Consider the following 18,411-nt stretch of genomic DNA (forward strand, 5'->3'; position numbering starts at 1 on the left):
ATATCAGAGGGGTAGCCGTGTTAGTCTGAATCTGTAAAAAGCAACAGGGGATCCTGTGGCACCTTTAAGACTAACAGAAGTATTGGGAGCATAAGCTTTCGTGGGTAAGAACCTCACTTCTTCAGATCTGAAGAAGTGAGGTTCTTACCCACGAAAGCTTATGCTCCCAATACTTCTGTTAGTCTTAAAGGTGCCACAGGACCCTCTGTTGCTTGTTAAGTAATATGTATTCATTAATCTAATGTGGTTTATAAAACTAGACCTCTTGGGGATGCCTATTACCCCAATTTTAAAGACTAGGAAACTGAAGCCCTGGGCTCTGACAGCATCAGCAGGAGGACTGGAACTCAGTTCTTGTTCCAGCACAGACCACGCCGCCACATTGCTTCCCACCCTACGAATCACCCTGAAATGGCTTCCATTTGTGGTAGCCCTAGCCCCACTCCCCAGTTACAATCAGGGCCTCCTGCTCTCAGAGGACTCAGGAAAACTCTTCCCGTGTTGGAGGGGGCGCTTTCAGTGAGCTCAGTGCTGAACATATGAAGTGCCTACCCCCGGGGCCTGAGCGCAGGTTACTCTTTTATACCGGACCAAATCTTTCCGCCCGCCCTGGTCCCTGTTCTGAACCCCAACCGGCCAACAACCCCCGCATCATCCTTGCATCAGCACCACGGACCGGCCCCACGACGGCGGCTTCCGCACCGCGTTGGAGCGCCCCCGCTTGGAGGGATTCTTCTTCCTTGTTGCCACCCGCAGTGACGTATGCTAGGCCTACCTTGGCGCGTTGTTCTTTTTTCTGATTGGCTAGCTGTGGGCGCGGCGTGCCCGCCCCCGGCCTGTGATTGGCGGGCTGGTTGGGGGCCGGGCCGGCGGTGTTCGGCGGCGGTTATGCCGGACGGGGGCAGCGCAGTTATTGTCTGAGAGCTGGGCCTCGGCGCGGCTGTGGTGCGGGGGGCGGGGAAGCGACGGCTCGGCGCGGGGGTTGGGCTGGAGCCGGACCTTTAATCCCGTTTTTACCGTGTTCCTCGGGGCCGCCGCGGGCACGGGAGCCGCCACGGCACCGCCGAGGGACCAACCGCCCCCGCCCGCCGCCTCGGTGTGAGCGAGACCCGCAGGCCGGGCCTGCCTGCGTCGCCGCCCAGCCTCGAGTTTGAGAGCGGCCGGCGGACGAGCGCCTTGTGCGGGCTCGGCGCGCCGGGGCGGCCCGGCCCCGCGCTCGCGGAGCGGGCGGTGATTCGCGACTTTGTAATACTCGGCTGCGCTCCTCAGCATGACATAGACGCCGGGCCGGGACCGAGGGAGTGGGAGCCCGGTGTGGGTGTGTGTGGGGGAGCCCGGTGCTAAGGCGGTGGGTGTGCGTGCAAGGGGGAGCTTGAGCCAGCTGTGTGTGCGCGCGCGCGCAAGGGGGGGGAACCCGAGCTAGCTCTGTGTGTGTGTGTGTGTGTGTGTGTGTGTGTCTGGGGGGAGGGGGCGGAAGAGCCCGAGCCAGCTGTGTGTGTGTGTGTGTGTGCGCGCAAGAGGGGGGGGACCCGAGCCAGCTCTGTGTGTGTGTGTGTGTCTGTGTGTGTGTGTGTCTGGGGGGAGGGGGCGGAAGAGCCCGAGCTAGCTCTGTGTGGAAGAGCCCGAGCCAGTTCTCTCTCTCTGTGTGTGTGTGTGTGTGTGTATTGTTTGAGGTCAGGGGTGAAGCCCAGTCTCGGCCCCGGTCCTTTTAGCCTTTCCTTATTTATATTGAGGCAACGGGGAGAAAATGGCTAAATCCGGAGGAGGTGGCGGTGGCAGCGGGGGACTGACCTGGGTGGTAAGTTATTTTCCCCACTGTTCCCTTATGAGGCTTGGCCCAGAGAGGAGATTGCAAATTTAGGTATGAAGGTCTTGTCTGCACATTGAATTAAGTATGTGGCTGTTCCTTAATGTTTCCCTGTGTGGACAAGCCCAAGCAGTGCAGATGGTGCTCCAGTGGAAGCTGGGAATGTAGGGGAAAGGTTACAGCGATAGAGGGCTCGGTACTGAGTTTTGGACTGTAGGTAGCGGGTGGTTTTGGGGTGTTTATGGGGGGACTTTGTGGGAGGGAAGCTGGTGTGTTTCATCTGGAATTGAGGGCGGGTTGTTTGAATAGTAAATTGGTGCCCTGGAGGGTGTTGGGGGGCCAGGGATAGAGTATGTTCTACAGATACCTTTCTCCAGAGTGAGGGGGCATCCACCACTCTCTTTATGGTCCTTAGAGTTTTGTGCTGCTAGATTTCAGTTAGAATGAAATGTTTTTGGGGCTACAAAAGGGTTATGCAGGTGAACTTCAGTCCCAAACTGATATTCTCCATTCCCAACTGTCTAAAATGTTTTAAGTTAAGCTTCATGACAGATTCATTTTAATCAGTTTAGCTATAGTCTTAGGGGTATTCATCTCATAACCTAGGAGTATGGGGAGAGGAGACTGTTCAGCTGGGATGTTGCATGCTTCACAATGTACCCAGGAATTAAGCTTTACAACCTTCTGAAAGTTTTCCTTCCAGTTCTTGGCCTCTCTTTTAAGATGATCAAACAGAACTAAATTTGGGATTGTGGTGATATTAAGTGACTCTGGAACTGTTGAATGCTTTTGAGAAGTTTTTAAAAGCTTTTGGCAGTGTGAGGAATAGGGAGGGTGGAGAGAAATGCCATCCTGGCCTGTTAACAGTAGGTGTCTCTGGTTCTGGAAAGACCCCAGGACAGAGGCGTGAAGATCTGAAGGGACCCAGTTCCCACAGATGATCAATAATTCACTTGCATTTGTCTTTCTCAGCATAGAGTTCACAGTAGGGTCACTTCCTTAATATAGCTAACAAGAAAAGGCAACATAGCTGAATGGGTAGTAGAGTAGCAGCATCTTCATTGAACAGGCACTCTGTGTTCTCTAGGGATTGTCTGTATTATTCCCCTTCAATAGGGAGTTTGGATAACCTCCATCCAAAAATATTAAAGGAACTGGCACATGACATTGCAAGCCTAATAGCAAGGATTTTTAATGAGTTCATAAACTTGGAGGTCGTACCCTATGACTAGACAATTGTAAATATAGTGCCTATATTTAAGAAACGGGGGAGGGAAGGGAAGTGATCTGCAAAGCTGTAGACCTGTTAGTTTGTCCTTGGTTGTTTGCAAGGCCTTAGAACAAATCTTGGAAGAGAGTAATTGAAGACAGGTAAATGGTAATTCAGATAAAATACAACATGGTTTTACAAAAGATAAATTATGCCACACCAACCTACTTTCTTTCTTTGAGAGAATAACCAATTTTCTAGACACCGGAAATGTAATAGATCTAGCCTATCTGGATTTCAGTAAAGCATTTGATACAGTTCTACCTGGGAGATTATTAGTTAAATTGGAGAAGATGGGGATTAATACAAGAATTGAAAGGTGGGTAAGGAACTGGTTAAAGGAGACGCTACAGGGGTTATACTGAAAGGTGAACTGTCAGGCTGGAGGTAGGTTACTAGTGGAGTTTCTCAGGGATCCGTCTTTGGACCAATGTTACTTAGCATTTTCATTAATGACCTTGGCACAAAAAGTGGGAATGTGCTAATAAAATTCATGAATGACATAAAATTGGGAGGTATTGTCGCTACGGAGGAGGATTGGAATATCGTACATGAAGATGTGGATGTTCATGAAGGCTGGAGTAATGGAAATGGGATGAAATTTAATATTGCAAAGTGCGAGTTCATGCTCTTATGGACTAACAACAAGAGTTTTTGCTATAAACTGGGCATTTACCAGTTGGAAATGACAGAGGAGGAGGACCTGGGTGTATTGGTCAGTCACAAGATGACTATGAGCTGCCAGTATGATGTGGCAATGAAAAAGGCTAATTCAATCTTAAGATACGTTAGGTGAGAGAGGGAAGTGTTACTACCGTGGTACAAGGCATTGATGAGACCGCATCTGGAATACTGTGTGCAGTTCTGATTTCACATGTTTAAGAGAGATTATTTCAAACTGGAATTTTGAATAGCAGAGAAGGGCTACTAGGATGATCAGAGGACTGAAGAACCTTCCTTATGAGAGAAGACTTAAGCAGCTTGGCTTGTTCAGCTGAACAAAACGAAGGTTGAGGGGAGATATTACTCGCTATAAATTTATCAAAGGGATAAATACCAGGGAAGGAGAGGAGTTGGCACAAGAACAAATGGATATAAACTGGTTATCAACAAGTTTAGACTTGAAATTAGACAAAGGTTTCTAACCATCAGAGTGAAGTTCTTCAACAGCCTTCCTAGGGAAACAGTGAGGGCAAAACACTTAACTTATTTCAAGACTGAGCTGGACAAATTGATGGAGGAGGAGATGTAATGAGGTTGCCTACAATGGTATATGGTCCATCCACGTGTGCATTTACCAAATTTCTCCAATGGCTGGTGGTGGGACACTAGAACTAGGGAGTGTTCTGAGTTACTACAGAGAATTGTTTGAGATGTCTGGTTGGTGAGTCCTGCCCACATGTCAGGGTCTAACTGGTAGTCAGATTTGGGGTTGGTGGGAATTTTCCCCCAGGTCAGATTGGCAGAGACCCTGAGGGTTTTTCACCTTCCTCTGCAGTGTGGGGCACAGGTCACTTGATGATTTTTAACTAGAGTAATTCTTGAAGTCTTTAAATCAAGATTTGAGGACTTCAGTAGCTGAGCCAGAGATTATGGGCCTATTGCAGGAATGAGTTTGTGGGGTTCTGTGTCCTGTGATGTGCAGGAGAACAGACTAGATAATCTTGATGGTCCCTTCTGACCTTACAGTCTATGAGACTCTTGTTACAATGCTCCTCCCCTCTCACCTTCTGCCACAGTTGGGTATCCCATTTCCCACCTTCCAGTTTTCATAAGAGGAGAAAAATAGTTGTGGTATGGAGGTGAATAGATCTTGCTTGCATGTTCTGGTGGTTGAATATATCTAACAAAGCTTATTTTTTCTCTCCATTTTATGTTAGAGAAATAATTTATGTGAGAAGGCAATTACAGTAACTCCTCACTTAAAGTCATCCCGGTTAACGTCATTTTGTTGTTACGTTGCTGATATTAGGGAACATGCTCGTTTAAAGTTGTGCAATGCTCCACTATTATGTTTGGCTGCCTGCTTTCTCAACAGCTGGCAGCCTCCCTATGCCATCCCCCTCCCCACAGTGCCTCCCGCCCTCCAGCAGACCCCGCGGATCAGCACCTCCCGCTCCTTCCCCCATCTCCTGCCCGCGGCAGTCAGCTGGCTTGTGGCATTTAGGAGGTACGGGGGGTGGGGGAGGAGCGAGGACTCGGCACGCAGGCTTCCCCTGCCTCCTGAACACCGCAAACCCAGATGATTGCCCAGGGCAGGAAGTGGGGGGTCGGGGGTGGGAAGGGGAGTCTGCGTGCCAAGTCCTCCCCCCTGCCTCCTAAACACCGCAAGCCAGCTGATTGCCTCGGGGAGGGGGGAGGAGCGAGGACTTAGCATGTCTCCCCCCCCTTCCCCTGCCTCCTGCCTGCGACAATCAGATGGCTTACAGCATTCAGAAGGGAGTGGGGAGGAGTGAGGACGCAGTGTGCGAAGTAAAGGAGGAGGAGATGGGGGGGGGGGAGAGGGGAGAGAGGTGGGTCAAGGGTGGGAGCTTGGGGTAAGGGGTGGAGTGGATGGGCCGAGAGTTGAGCCCCCTGCCCCCGGCAAAGTCAGTGCCTGTGCTTGCAAGAGGAGCAGCCGGACAATCCATCCTCTTCCACTCTCTAACTCCACCACCTCAAACAAGCTTCATACTCAGCAGTGATGATTGTAGTTTTAAATTGTTTCTTTAAAATTGTTTAAAAAACTTATACCTGAATTAAATTGCTTGTTTAAAATTGTTTAAAATGTATATAATGCCTTTTGTCTGGCAAAAAAAAAAAAAAATTCCCTGGAACCTAACGCCTCCTCCCCCATTTACATTAATTCTTATGGGGAAATTGGATTCGTTTAACATGGTTTCACTTAGTCACATTTTTCAGGAACATAACTACAACGTTAAATGAGGAGTTACTGTACTAGGTTACATTTTTTATATTGAAAACTAGTGTAGCAGAAGTTTCTTGCTATGCCAGTTTAAAAAAAAAATACAAAATCATGTCTTAGGTATGGGAGACGCTTATTAGATCATTACTTTGTCTAGTACTTTGTCCAATCTAGTTCTTAAATATCAAGTTTTTAGTAGTGTAGAGAGAGACCTGGAGACTGGCGTAGGTGGTGATACACTGTGTGGGGATGTGAGTCCAAGAAACAATCATATAGCTCATGTAGACGTTGAACTTTACAATTAATTTTGCAATGGAACAGTTTCTTTTTTAAATTTTTACTTAAAACAACAACAACTTCTTTTTAAATCTAAAGAGGAGAAGGCACTACTGCCTTTGGGACCCTTTGTTTTTTCTCCTGTTTTAAAGACTACATTTAAAAATGTATGAATCTTTGTTCCTCTTGTTATGTCAGGATAGGGATATAAGAGTTATGAAGTTTTAAGTGAGTTCAGTGAACATTTTAGGGCTGTAGTCCTCCCGGTTTTGTGCTTTGAAACATTGAAAATAGAGAGCTCATCTCTGAAAACCACACCTTTCTAGTGGCAACTGTAGCAAGTAGGTACCTGAAAAAGGCATATAAGGAGACAATTCATTTTAATCAGCAGGTTAGGTATAGTCTCGTCCCCGTTTCCTCACGCACAATTTATGTAGTTGTCTTTCTCTGAGTAAAGGGGTTTGTATTTTAGTACCTAATCTTCCCTATCTACTTGAAACTCACACTGCTTTATCCTCTTCAGATCACTCTACAACTTATGGTCTTATTTGTTTGCCCTTCCAACTTGGGTGGGTTCTGTAAATTTGGTCAGCTGATGTTACTAAGACAAATGGCAGATATGACCAAGCAAAGCAGGGTGCAGCGTAACTTGTTTAGTTGGTCCAAAAAAATCCTCAAAACAAACTCTGGATACCGTGTAATCCAAAAGATAGCTCTTGTTGTGTAAACAGACCCTGAGTACTCAACTCTAAAGACTACAAGGCAACAGTAACAAATGACATCCTGCTTTACGGTTGTCAGGTGCTTCAGATCACCCTGAAAATGCTCTGCAGGCCTACAGGACCAAGATACCACTGTTTAGCTTTAGGGCACTGGTTCAACCAATAACTGAGAAAGTACCATTTGATGTCAGTAGTAACTGAGGGCTTGTCTTCACTACTGGGGTTAGTTGACCTAAGATATGCTACTTTAATAATGTAGCTGGAGTCGACATACCCCGGTGTCTTCATTGTGCTGACTTGACAGGAGACGCTCTTCGGTCGACTTCCCTTACTCTTCTCGGAGAGCTGGAGTAATGGGGTTGACTGGAGAGCGCTCTGCCATCAATGTAGCAGGTCTTCATTAGGTCCTCTAAATCTATCCCTGCTACATCAATTGCAGTAACATTGATCTCCCCCTAGTGGAGACCAGCCCTGAGGAGTTATCATTTTATGGTGATATGGTAGTTTGAAATTAGTTTGGTCTTAGGCCTTGCATTGGATTAAATTGTTTTGTTGACACTTATTTCAGTTTGGCTTTTTTCTGTTTAGTTAAATGTTGTCCTAGTTGATCTATCATAAACAGGAATAAGCCTGGTTTAAACCAAAATGTATGTCCCCAAGTTTAGCACCAGTTTAATAAATCTGCTTAAATTTACACCTTAAGTTAGATTTGCATGTAGACAAGTCTTCACTCTAAGTTTATAGTGGAGAGCTGCCTACATCAAGCCATCACCAGAGCTGGTATTCATTCCACTCTTATTGGTAATGTCCAGCCAAAAAGCCAGTGATTGAAAGAAAATGAATACTGAACAACCTTCTCGCTCCTAGAAATTAGAGAGGCCTCTTGCATTTAATTGTGAAGGAACTGGTAATGTATCTTGTACTTGTTCTCTGCAGAAATAGGCCTTGTCAATCAAGTATGTTTCAGACATACTAAAGCTACAAAATATAATAATACACAACAGGATTAAAAGAGAGCTTTTGATTGTTGTCGTTGGCAGTGGGTATTAGATAATCTACAGCTGTAGTTGCCATAGATATTTTGTGATAGTGAATGGAATTGGGGAGGAGTTCTCCACAATTGCAAACGGAAAAGCAGGAGGTCCATGAGTCTGTGAAAGTGCGTTCCACACAGAGTGTAAGAACATCCTGTGATAAGACCTGTAGTAATGGCCACTGCCAAAAGCAGGATACCAAAGTGTACTTTTTCCCCTCGGACATCTAAGATCTAGTAAAACAAATGCCTAAGTTCCATGGGAGGTCGTGGAGTGCCCATCATTGGAAGCTTCTAAAAACGAGTTGGACAAACACCCATCAGAGATGGTCTAGGTAACCTATGGCACGTGTGCCAGAGGTGGCACGCGAGCTGATTTTCAGTGGCACTCACACTGCCCGGGTCCTGGCCACCTGTCGGGGTGGGCTCTGCATTTCAATTTAATTTTAAATGAAGCTTCTTAAATGTTTTAAAAACCTTATTTACGTACAACAATAGTTTAGTTATATATTATAGACTTATAGAAAGAGATCTTCTAAAAACATTAAAATGTATTTCTGGAACGCGAAACCTTAAATTAGAGTGAATAAATGAAGACTCGGCACACCACTTCTGAAAGGTTGCCGACCCCTGATCTAGGTTTACTTGGTTCTGCGACAGTGGACTTGATGACATCTTGAGGTCCCTTCCAGCGCTACATTTCTATGGTTCTGTAATAAGTCTTGTCAGTTTTGACTAGAATCTGATCATCCCATGTATTAAGCTACCCTTTTTGGCGCTGTGACAATATTAACATTTTCCAAGAAAATTTCTTGGCTTTACTTCGATATGTTTGATAACCAGGATTAGTTGATAAATATACATTTTTATTAACTGGCAGGGAAACAAGCAAATCTTTCTTTTTTTTTAGGGTGGGATTCATGACCCGGGATGATGATTATATGATTTACAAACTAATAGTAGGAGGGTGGCAATCATGAAACTTCCCTCAAAAATCAAACAATGTTTTTGTTCTACTTGTTGCTTGGCATTACTTCAATTAGGAGTCCTTATGGATAAAATTAGTCTGAAGCATGTCACTTGTGTAACACTGAATTTCCTGTTGTATTGTTCGACTTCTACATTCTTAAAAAACGTTGGTGGCTAATTCTGTGTCTGATTTCCAAATCAAACCTAATCGAAAACTAAGGATGGTCACTTCTGGATTATTGCAGAATTTCCCATGTTTTTGAAATCTGAGGCCCACCCTCTCTCTGCAGGAAAAAGAAACCAGTCACGTTCACCTTCAACCTTGCTTTGTGTTATGCCTACCCAAAATGATATGTCAGTCAGATTGCATAGATGTTCATAATTCTACTGGTCCTTTCTTACATGCCTCAGGACAGTGAAATAGTTAAGTAACATTTGAGGTAACATAGCATCTGAGTTCTCGCTCCTCGTTAGTATAGAGAGAAAATAAAGTATCTGACTTGCTGTACCCAAACAAAAAGTGAGAACTCTGTTATTCTCTGACAGTACCCATCAAAATAAATGGGTCAGGTCATTTCTGTTGGAGCTGTTGTTAAAGGCTGTCTGCATCATTTAACCTTGAAAATATTACCTGAGTGTTTCTTCACAACCATAATAGCTTCTTATACTACTTAAAGCTGAGACTCCGGAAAATAACTGAGGTCTGTTCCCACCTCCCTCGTTCCGTCTCATTCTCTCCCCCCCCCCCCCCCCCCCCCCCCAAAAAGAGGCATGTTCCACATCTTGGGAAATGCTAGTGTAAAATGAAATACTTGCCTAGTATCAGCACTGTTTCTAGTTAAGTGAATCATATTAATGAATACTAAAATGTTCTGACTCTATATCTGAGGATTTCTTGAAGTATAGGGAGATGAGCATGACAAATTATAGCATAGTTCATGCCTAATCGAATGTGTGTTGCATTAGCAGTGTGTGGCTAGGTGAAAAGATAGCAAATATTGTTTTAATAAAACTGAATTTTAAGCTATATGTTTCTCTCAGCAGTTTGAAAGGACAGGCTTGAAGTTGATTTATTTCTTGTGTGAAAGTTAGCATGTGTATGAGTGGGGATCAGTTCTTTTGAATCAAACATTAGAGCACGAACTGTCTTTAGTTAGACTTGACAATCTCCATTAGAGGGAGCTTGTCTTCCTCTCATTTAATCAGTCCATTTAAAAGTAAATGGAATAAACAGACTGAATCAGACCCTTTTCATTTGATTACATTGAAAATGAAGGGATAACTTTCAGTTTTGAGTGTTTAAATAAGTCTGCTGTCCTGCTATAGCAGGAGAAAGACAAGTAGCACTTTGAAACAATGTCCAGTAATCTCCACAGATACCCCCTCCATAATTCACTGAAACTTGCTTTGAGAGATCTGTATTAACTGGTCTGTCTTGACTTTTTTGTTCCATTTTGTATATAGCTAGGGCCCTACCAAATTCACGGTCATGAAAAACACGTCACAGACCGTGAAATCTGGTCTCCCACCATGAAATCTGATCTTTTGTGTACTTTTACACTATACTATACAATTTTCATGGGGAGACCAGCGTTTTTCAAATTGGGGGTCCTGATCCAAAAGGGAGTTGCAGTGGGGTCACATGGTTATTTTAGTCGGGGGTCATGGTATTGCCACTCTTACTTCTGTGCTGACTTCAGAGCTGGGCAGCCGGAGAGCGGCGGCTGTTGGCTGGACACCCAGCTCTGAAGGGAACACCCCACCACCAGCAGTGAAGAAGTAAGGGTGGCAATAGTATACCATGCCCTCTTACTTCTGTGCTGCTGCCTTCAGAGCTGGGTGGTTAGACAGTGGCGGTTGCTGACTGAGGTCCCAGGTCTGCAGGCAGCAGCACAAAAGTAAGGGTGGCAATAGGTGCCACAAGTACTCCTGTTCTTCTTTTTGCGGATACAGACTAACACGGCTGCTACTCTGAAACCTGAATATTATACTATGCCATCCTTACTTCTGCGCTGCTGCGGGTGGTGGCTCTGCCTTCAGAGCTCAGCTCTGAAGGCCAACAGCCGCCACTCTCCAATGGCTCAGCTCTGAAGGCAGCGCCGGCGCAAGCAGCAGTGCAGAAGTAAGGATAGCAGTACCACAAATCCCCCCCACTTCCCCGATTCCTTTTTGGGTCAGGACCACTACAATTACAACACCGTGAAATTTTAGATTTAAATAGCTGAAACCATGAAATTTATTATTTTAAAATCCTATGACTGTGAAATTGATCAAAATGGATCGTGAATTTGGTAGGGCCCTATATATGGTTTATTGTAGCACGTACATGATACTTGACTGCCTTATATCAGAGGGGTAGCTGTTTTAGTCTGTATCCACAAAAACAACGAGGAGTCCGGTGGCACCTTAAAGACTAACAGATTTATTTGGGCATAAGCTTTCATGGGTAAAAAACCCCATTGCCTGCCTTAATTATTCATTTAGCATTGGCCTTGTTTATTTGCTTTGTAAACTCAGTGGGCAGGGACCATCCTTCACATTTGTATAATGCCTGAAATAAGAGGGTTCTGATCTGATTGATTGGGACTTTTGGGTGCTGCTGTAATATATACAATGGATAAGAAGCCTTTAAATCAACGTTGGCAAAATTCTGATTATTGAAAGCAAGTAGGAACACTTTCTAAATATGTATGTCCAATACCATTAACTTCTGAATAATTTAAGGTTATGCTTTTTTAAAAAGCTTAGCCCGTATGACACAAAAAAACCCCTTTAATATGTGAACCAGGCCTATGTAATGCTGTTGCTTCTTTTCTTACTATCAGGTTTGTAGGCAGACCTCCACTAACGCTTTTTGTGTTCAACAGCAGAGCAAGTGGAGGAGCAGCTACGGTGACCCCTGCTGAATCCTCCAGATTCCTCCTATCTTGGGCCTTTGAGGATGGGGACTGAAGATCAGCATCTTCATGTTCCTTCCACTCCCCATCTACATTAGGCCTGTTTTCACCTTACTTCTTGACCAGCTGAGGCCACGCCTAGAACAGCGGTTCTCAACCTTTCCAGACAACTGTACCCCTGTTAGGAGTCTGACTTGTCCTGTGTACCCCAAAGTTTCAACTCACCTAAAAACTACTTGCTTATAAAATCAGACATAAAAATACAAAAATGTCACAGCCTACTATTACTGAAAAATTGCTTACTTTCTCATTTTGTCTGCATGAAATTTTTGTTTGTACTGACTTCGCTAGTGTTTTTTATGTAGCCTGTTGTAAAACTAGGCAAATATCCAGATGAGTTGATGTACCCCTTGGAATATCTCGGTGAACCCCCAGGGGTACACATACCCCAGAACACTCTTGTTCTAAGCCCCTTTGTTCCCCTTCAAGCCCCTCCTTAAAATTCTTCTTTGCAGTGTCTACAGAAAAAGACAGTGGTTAAGTGGCTGTTGTGCTGTGACCACTGCTCTTCTGGTGACCAGTATGATTTCATTGTTTCCTTGTGTTCCCTTTTCTGTTTGTACCATGATGGATTGATTTTAATAATTGATTTTAATCTTGTTTTGCATTTATTTTTTAGTTATTTGCCTAGACAGAGTTTGACTTTCATTAGTTGGTAACCATTAAAACATGTTGACTGGCAACTAAATACAGTCTTTATGCTAAACTCTGTACTTTTTGCTAACCAGGAGGATACACTGTCTGTATATTTAAGCAATTATATGGCTTAACGTACACTTATTGAGATTCTTAATTTTTACATTTTCTATCACAGAAAATGGCAAATGATACATTTCTTATATACTCAGTGATGTAATACTCATGATTAGTGTCAAGCTGCTTTTGGATGGAAATGGGAATTCAATTAAATGCACAAAAACAGCATCCTAGAATTTTTTAGTTAAAGAACACTATCTTTAATGTATGAAGTAAGAAAAAAGTATGTTTACCAAAACATGTATTGCATTTAAAACTGATTCATTAAACAGAAGTAATACTTCCAGTTAGTGAACTAAACTCATTGTTTCTGGTCACCATCTTCCTCAAGATTTTAGAAGTTAATAGGTCTCATCTTCTCACCTCACTGTCCCTAATTTAATAACATTCGGTATTCTTGGCTTTCTAGGGAGCAAGGTCTCTTTAATTTAAAAAATAGTCTCTGCATACTGCAATTGAATTGTCCATCTGCTTTTGTTCATGTAGGCCAGGGGTTGGCAACCTACGGCACGCGTGCTGATTTTGAGTGGCACGCTGCCTGCCCGGTGAGAGGAGGATGAGGGGCCGGAAAGCGTCATGCTGGGGGAAGAAGTGGGGGAGGAGGGAAGTTTGGCTGCCGCAGGACCAAGCTTCTGCCTCCTGCCCCCGCAGGGGAGAGCAGTGGGGAGGGGGTCCTGGCACCCCCCCCACCCAGCCCCCCCGCCCACCGCTCTCCCCTGATATAGGCACTAGCGCTAGTAGTTGCTCAGATATTAGCTGATATTTTCAGTTAATAAGTAGCCATAAGAATGGAGGAGCTTACACCTTGGGAAAAAGCTCACCAGCACCCATTCCCATTAAACAAAGTTGGATGGGAGGGTGGCTGTTAGATTTCCAAATTTGTTGGAGTAGGCACGTGAAGAACAGAGAGGTAGGTGTGATGAGGGAAGACTTCTGGGCTTTGCAGGGAAGAAAAGATGACCCCAGATATGTGGGAGAGGGGAACTAGGTGGCAAAGTTTAGCAGTCAGCATGTGGCTGTTCTTATCCAAAACATCAAATTCTAACCTTTAACATGTTGCAAAACTTTCAGGATAAAATGTAGGTTTCTCCTCTTGCTAGCTGAGAGGTTTCACTAATGGATAAGAGAGCAGAAGGTAATTAGAGCATGAAAGTATTGCACTTTTTTATGCTGAACAGTTTAAAAAGTAGAATTCAGAAACTTTGTTGGAAGTTAAATAAAACAAATTGCATTGCACTCTGTTTAAATTTCTCTTGAAAAGTAGATTTTTGTAAGAGTAATCATTGATGTTAATAGTAATTTATTTTTGGGAAATAAATTCTTATACTTGCTTGCTGAAACATGATGTTCCATCTTGAATCAACAGCAGGGCCGGCTCCAGGCACCAGCCCAGCAAGCAGGTGCTTGGGGCAGCCAAGGGGAAGGGGCGGCATGTCGGGCTCTTCGGGGGCGGGTCCCTTGCTCCTTCTCCAAGCGAAGGACCTGCCGCCGAAGAAGAAAGCGGTGCGGTGGAGCTGCCGCCGATCGCGATTGCAGCTTTTTTTTTTTTTTTTTTTTTTTTCCGCCGCTTGGGGCAGCAAAAGCCTTGGAGCCGGCCCTGATCAACAGGCAGGGTTAAAGTTCGGGTGGGACTCCCTTTTTAAAGCATCGGTACACATAATGAACCATGTCCAGAAGACTTTCCCATTAACTTCTGTGGGAATGGTGGTAGAGGGTTGGAGGATGAAGAGAACAGACATGAATTTCAGATACCCATGGTTAAGGGTTCTTCCTGATATGAAAGGCTTTGATTTTCTCTCATCCTTCTATTTCTCTAGGTTGCTATGAATAAATATCTGTCTGAAACTCCTGTGATCCTCTTCATGGAGTTCTCTACAGGATTGGCGTCAGAGTTTTTAATCAAATTTATTGGATTTGTGAAAAATTCATTCTTTAAAATCTCAACAAAATATCATTTGCTGTGCAACAAGATTCAAATAGTTAAAAATAAATCAGTGTGCTATTTTAATCTGTAATATGAAGACAAACTTTTAATAGTTCTAAAATATTTTGTTGATTAAAAAAAATGGTTGTGTTAGCATAGTCACTTAAGATGAAAGTGTTAAGGCATATAATGTCCTGGGCATGGTTTTGCTCTCTTAAAGGAAGAGGTATGAGACTATGATTGCTTTTAAATTTCTAACTGTTCCATGTGAAAAAACATGAAAATGGGACTTCTCATTAATTTGTAGTTATCTAGTCCATAGTATTAAGTAAAATATACTGCTGCTGTTTTGTTTGCCCCCTAGAATCTTAATTTATTGCGATGGCTGTAATTAATCATATACTGCATTCTTTTATAGGGCTATATCATAAATACCTTACAGTACTGTTCTGCAAAAAAACTGTTAAAATACACTATAATATAAATGCATGTTCAGCAATTGTACTCTACTATAAAGGCACTAGTCAGAAAGCATAAAACTATACCAATCCTAAAGTACCAGCAGCAGTTCCATAGTTAGGATTGTAAGGCTGTTCCTATTCTAAGCCTGATTTTTGTAAAATTTGCAGGAGAAAAGCCTGAGATTTTGCATGAACCCTCTTATGCCTTTCTCTTATTCTTTTTTATTAGGGGAGTAAAGGATGGAATCTATTTGGATAATTTGAAAATTACTTATGGGGAGAATCTCCTTCCCAACATCTCCCTTTGATGCTGCTGTGACAGCATAAAGAAACCATAAGAGTTCTGATTCTGCTTGGAGGAGATCTTCCCTTTCAGGCACAGCTCAGCACAAAATATACTTCTAGGTCCTTTTTTTTTGTTGTTTTTTTAAAGTGATCCAGATCCTCATCTGGTGTAAATCAACTCAGCTCCATTTAATTCATTTCATGCCATTTCACACCAGATGAGAATCTGGCACAGTGTGTTTTACTTACACTCAAACATGCATTTTTTTTCTCATAAGCCTGAAGTTTTCAAAATTTTCACCTCCATTTAAAAACTGATGCATGAGCCTAGTTTTATATTTTTAGGAGCCCGCAACTGATGTTTTTTCCACGCACAAGCATGGCAAACTGCACATACTACCATGCAGAATTTATAAAACTTCTTATGGTAGCCTGTGGACATAATATCCATGCCAGTGTTTAGAAAGGTAAAAATATCTGTAAGCTTAGCTGTGAGAGGGAGGAATATCTGGTTCAGGCATGGCTTTTGAGTTCTGAGGTCTTGGAATTTGTTGCAGAATTCACTTTTCCTGCAGATTTGTGCTGTAGAATCTAAACTTTAATTTTTTTAAAAAGAAGTGTAACCTGTACAGTTAGAAGAAAACTTGAAAACCTGAACTGAGTGTGAACTGATGCGTTGTCTTCCTGAGCATGCACATAGCCTGAAACAATAGCTGTTAGAGGTATGAACTTCCCTATTCATTTCCATGAGTTTGGGTCAATTTCATTGGCAGTATGAATAAACTATTTCATTGCTGATTACTTTTTGAAAAAGTCCAAATAATATATTTTATGCTACAATCCCCAACAACTTCTTACCACTCCCTGGCTGCCAAAGGCCCAAGCTGTCAGTCTCCAGCTGTGGGATATTTTTGTATTGCATTGATGAGATGCCATCATTTCTCCCAGAAAATTGTGGGAGTTTGTGCCCACACATGTTTCTCCCTGCATGTACGGAGAAATCCAGGAGAGAGGTCCATGCAGCAGGACAAGGGTGAACTGGAGCCATGCCTGTACAGGACTGCTGGTCACTGATTCCTGGGCAGCAGAGTTAAAAAACTGGACCAGAGAGGTCACGGCTATAGGGACAGCTGCATTGTGGGCTGGAGGACTGCTTATATCTGTATAGGTACTTTCGCATCCACACCAGCATTTTGGTGATAGAGGGCTTAATTTGCTTGCGGGACTGGTAAAATGTTGCCAGTGAAAGCTGAGGGCATTGTTGCTAGGACTCAAAATTGTGTAAATGCCTGTGCTACCAGAAGGAAAGTTTTGTGCTGATAAAACTCTATATAATGTAGACCAGGCCTGGATGAGGCTGAAGGTCTGAGAATAGTTCAGGGCTAAGGCCCTCCTCTGGGAGCAGACTTGGACTCTGCTGGGACTAGCACCATCCTCTGGAACCACAGCAAAGGATCAATGATGGTAACATTGGCATGTAATGCAACAAAGGCATTGTTGGTGAATGCTACTGCTGAGCCTATGCTGCTTCCATGTCTGCTTTGGCTGTTACTATCAGCACCTTAGTGCACTGGGTGTTCTTGGCCTTAAAGGTATCTGTTGACCCTTGCTCTGCCACTAGTGCCATGCTGGCAGTGGAGTTAAAACTGAATTTCCAGGTGGCCTGAGTCCTCTGCTCCCTGCCTTCAAGTATGTGGGCAAGAGGAAAAGGAGCTCTGTAGTCCACTTGGTGCCAAAGGAATCTTGATCTCCAAAGAAACATTTGTACAGACATATATCAAAGGAGCTGCTCAGAAATCATGATTCTGTCTTCCCCAGAACAAGGGGTGTATCCTTGCCGTGCTGCCAATTTTCTGAACTTTTGTCTGTTTGCTTTGGTACCAGGGGATACTGCATATCCATTTATTGGATCTGTTCAGTCATTCTTCTGATGTTCCCTCTGTTGATGCTGCTGTTCCAGGAGTTGTTTGAGTTGACTTTGGTATCATCTGGGATATATTTGGAGGTCCACCTGGGCACCTCTTGGAATAAACTAACCCAAACTGTGATAAGATCTGTTCCCTTTCTTGCCTTGGTTAGGAGACTTAAAAATCACACGTGGTGACTTCATCCAGCACCCTCCTTCTGGTTGCTATTACATGAATTTGGCCTCTCTGGCAAGCCCCTATGTCAGTATTCAGACCACAGGAGGGAGGCCAAGTTTGCAGTCCAGGCTACTCTTCCAGCCTCTTGCAGAATCATGATCCTTAGAAGTCTCTCGTCTCCTCCCTTCAGCAGCTGAAACACATATTCCTTTCTGTCTTCCACTAGCCAGCATTGTAGAAGATCTGACTAAATCTGAAGGGTAACATCGCAGGTAGGGTATGGAAGGTGATACTGTGCAGACTAAGATAGCCTAAGTTAATATGTCATCAGCTGAGAATGTGGTGGTTTCTTCTACATCTCCTTCTAATGGCAGATGCTCTGAATCAGTGGTTCTCAACCAGGGGGTCTGCAGAGGTCTTCTGGGGGTATATCAGGTCATCTAGATACTTACCTAGTTTTACAACAGACTACATAAAAAGCACTAGCAAAGTCAGTACAAACTAAAATTTCATACAGACAATGACTTGTTTATACTGCTCTATATACTATATGCTGAAATGTAAGTACAATATTTGTTCCAATTGATTTATTTTATAATTATATGGTAAAAATGAGAAAGTAAGCAATTTTTCAGTAATAGTGTGCTGTATCACTTATTTTTTGTCTGATTTTGTAAGCAAGTAGGATTTTAAGCGAGATGAAACATGGGGATATGCAAGACAAATCGGACTCCTGAAAGGGATACAGTAGTCTGGAAAGGTTGAAAGCCACTGATCTGAATTTTGGGACTCTGTCAGCTCAGAAGGCGCATCAGTTACTTATACCTTAGGGTAAAAGGATAAAGACCGGATTACTTTACCTGTGAATGAATGCCTTGCTGAGGCACTCCAGGGATAGCTAGATTGTACTTCCATCTTCTGTATCAAAGGCTAATAAGTTTTACCAAGTGTCTCAACAGGTT

General features: G+C 43.5%; 1 protein-coding gene across 2 annotated transcripts in view; it reads left to right on the top strand.

Annotated features, from left to right (window-relative positions):
* The first annotated feature begins 1,472 nt into the window (after window positions 1-1,472).
* The window catches only part of TOP2B (DNA topoisomerase II beta), a 115,602-nt gene continuing 98,663 nt past the window's right edge, over window positions 1,473-18,411 (top strand). Inside the window, exon 1 of one of the 2 annotated variants that reach the window (XM_054019941.1) lies at window positions 1,473-1,798. In XM_054019941.1, coding sequence (XP_053875916.1) covers window positions 1,748-1,798 — 51 coding nt within the window. In that variant the 5' untranslated portion in view covers window positions 1,473-1,747. The remainder of the gene's footprint in view (window positions 1,799-18,411) is intronic. The other variant, XM_054019940.1, reaches the window with a different exon arrangement.

This window comes from Malaclemys terrapin, chromosome 2 (assembly GCF_027887155.1).
Source record: "Malaclemys terrapin pileata isolate rMalTer1 chromosome 2, rMalTer1.hap1, whole genome shotgun sequence".
In the NCBI taxonomy this organism is placed as follows: Eukaryota; Metazoa; Chordata; order Testudines; family Emydidae; genus Malaclemys; species Malaclemys terrapin.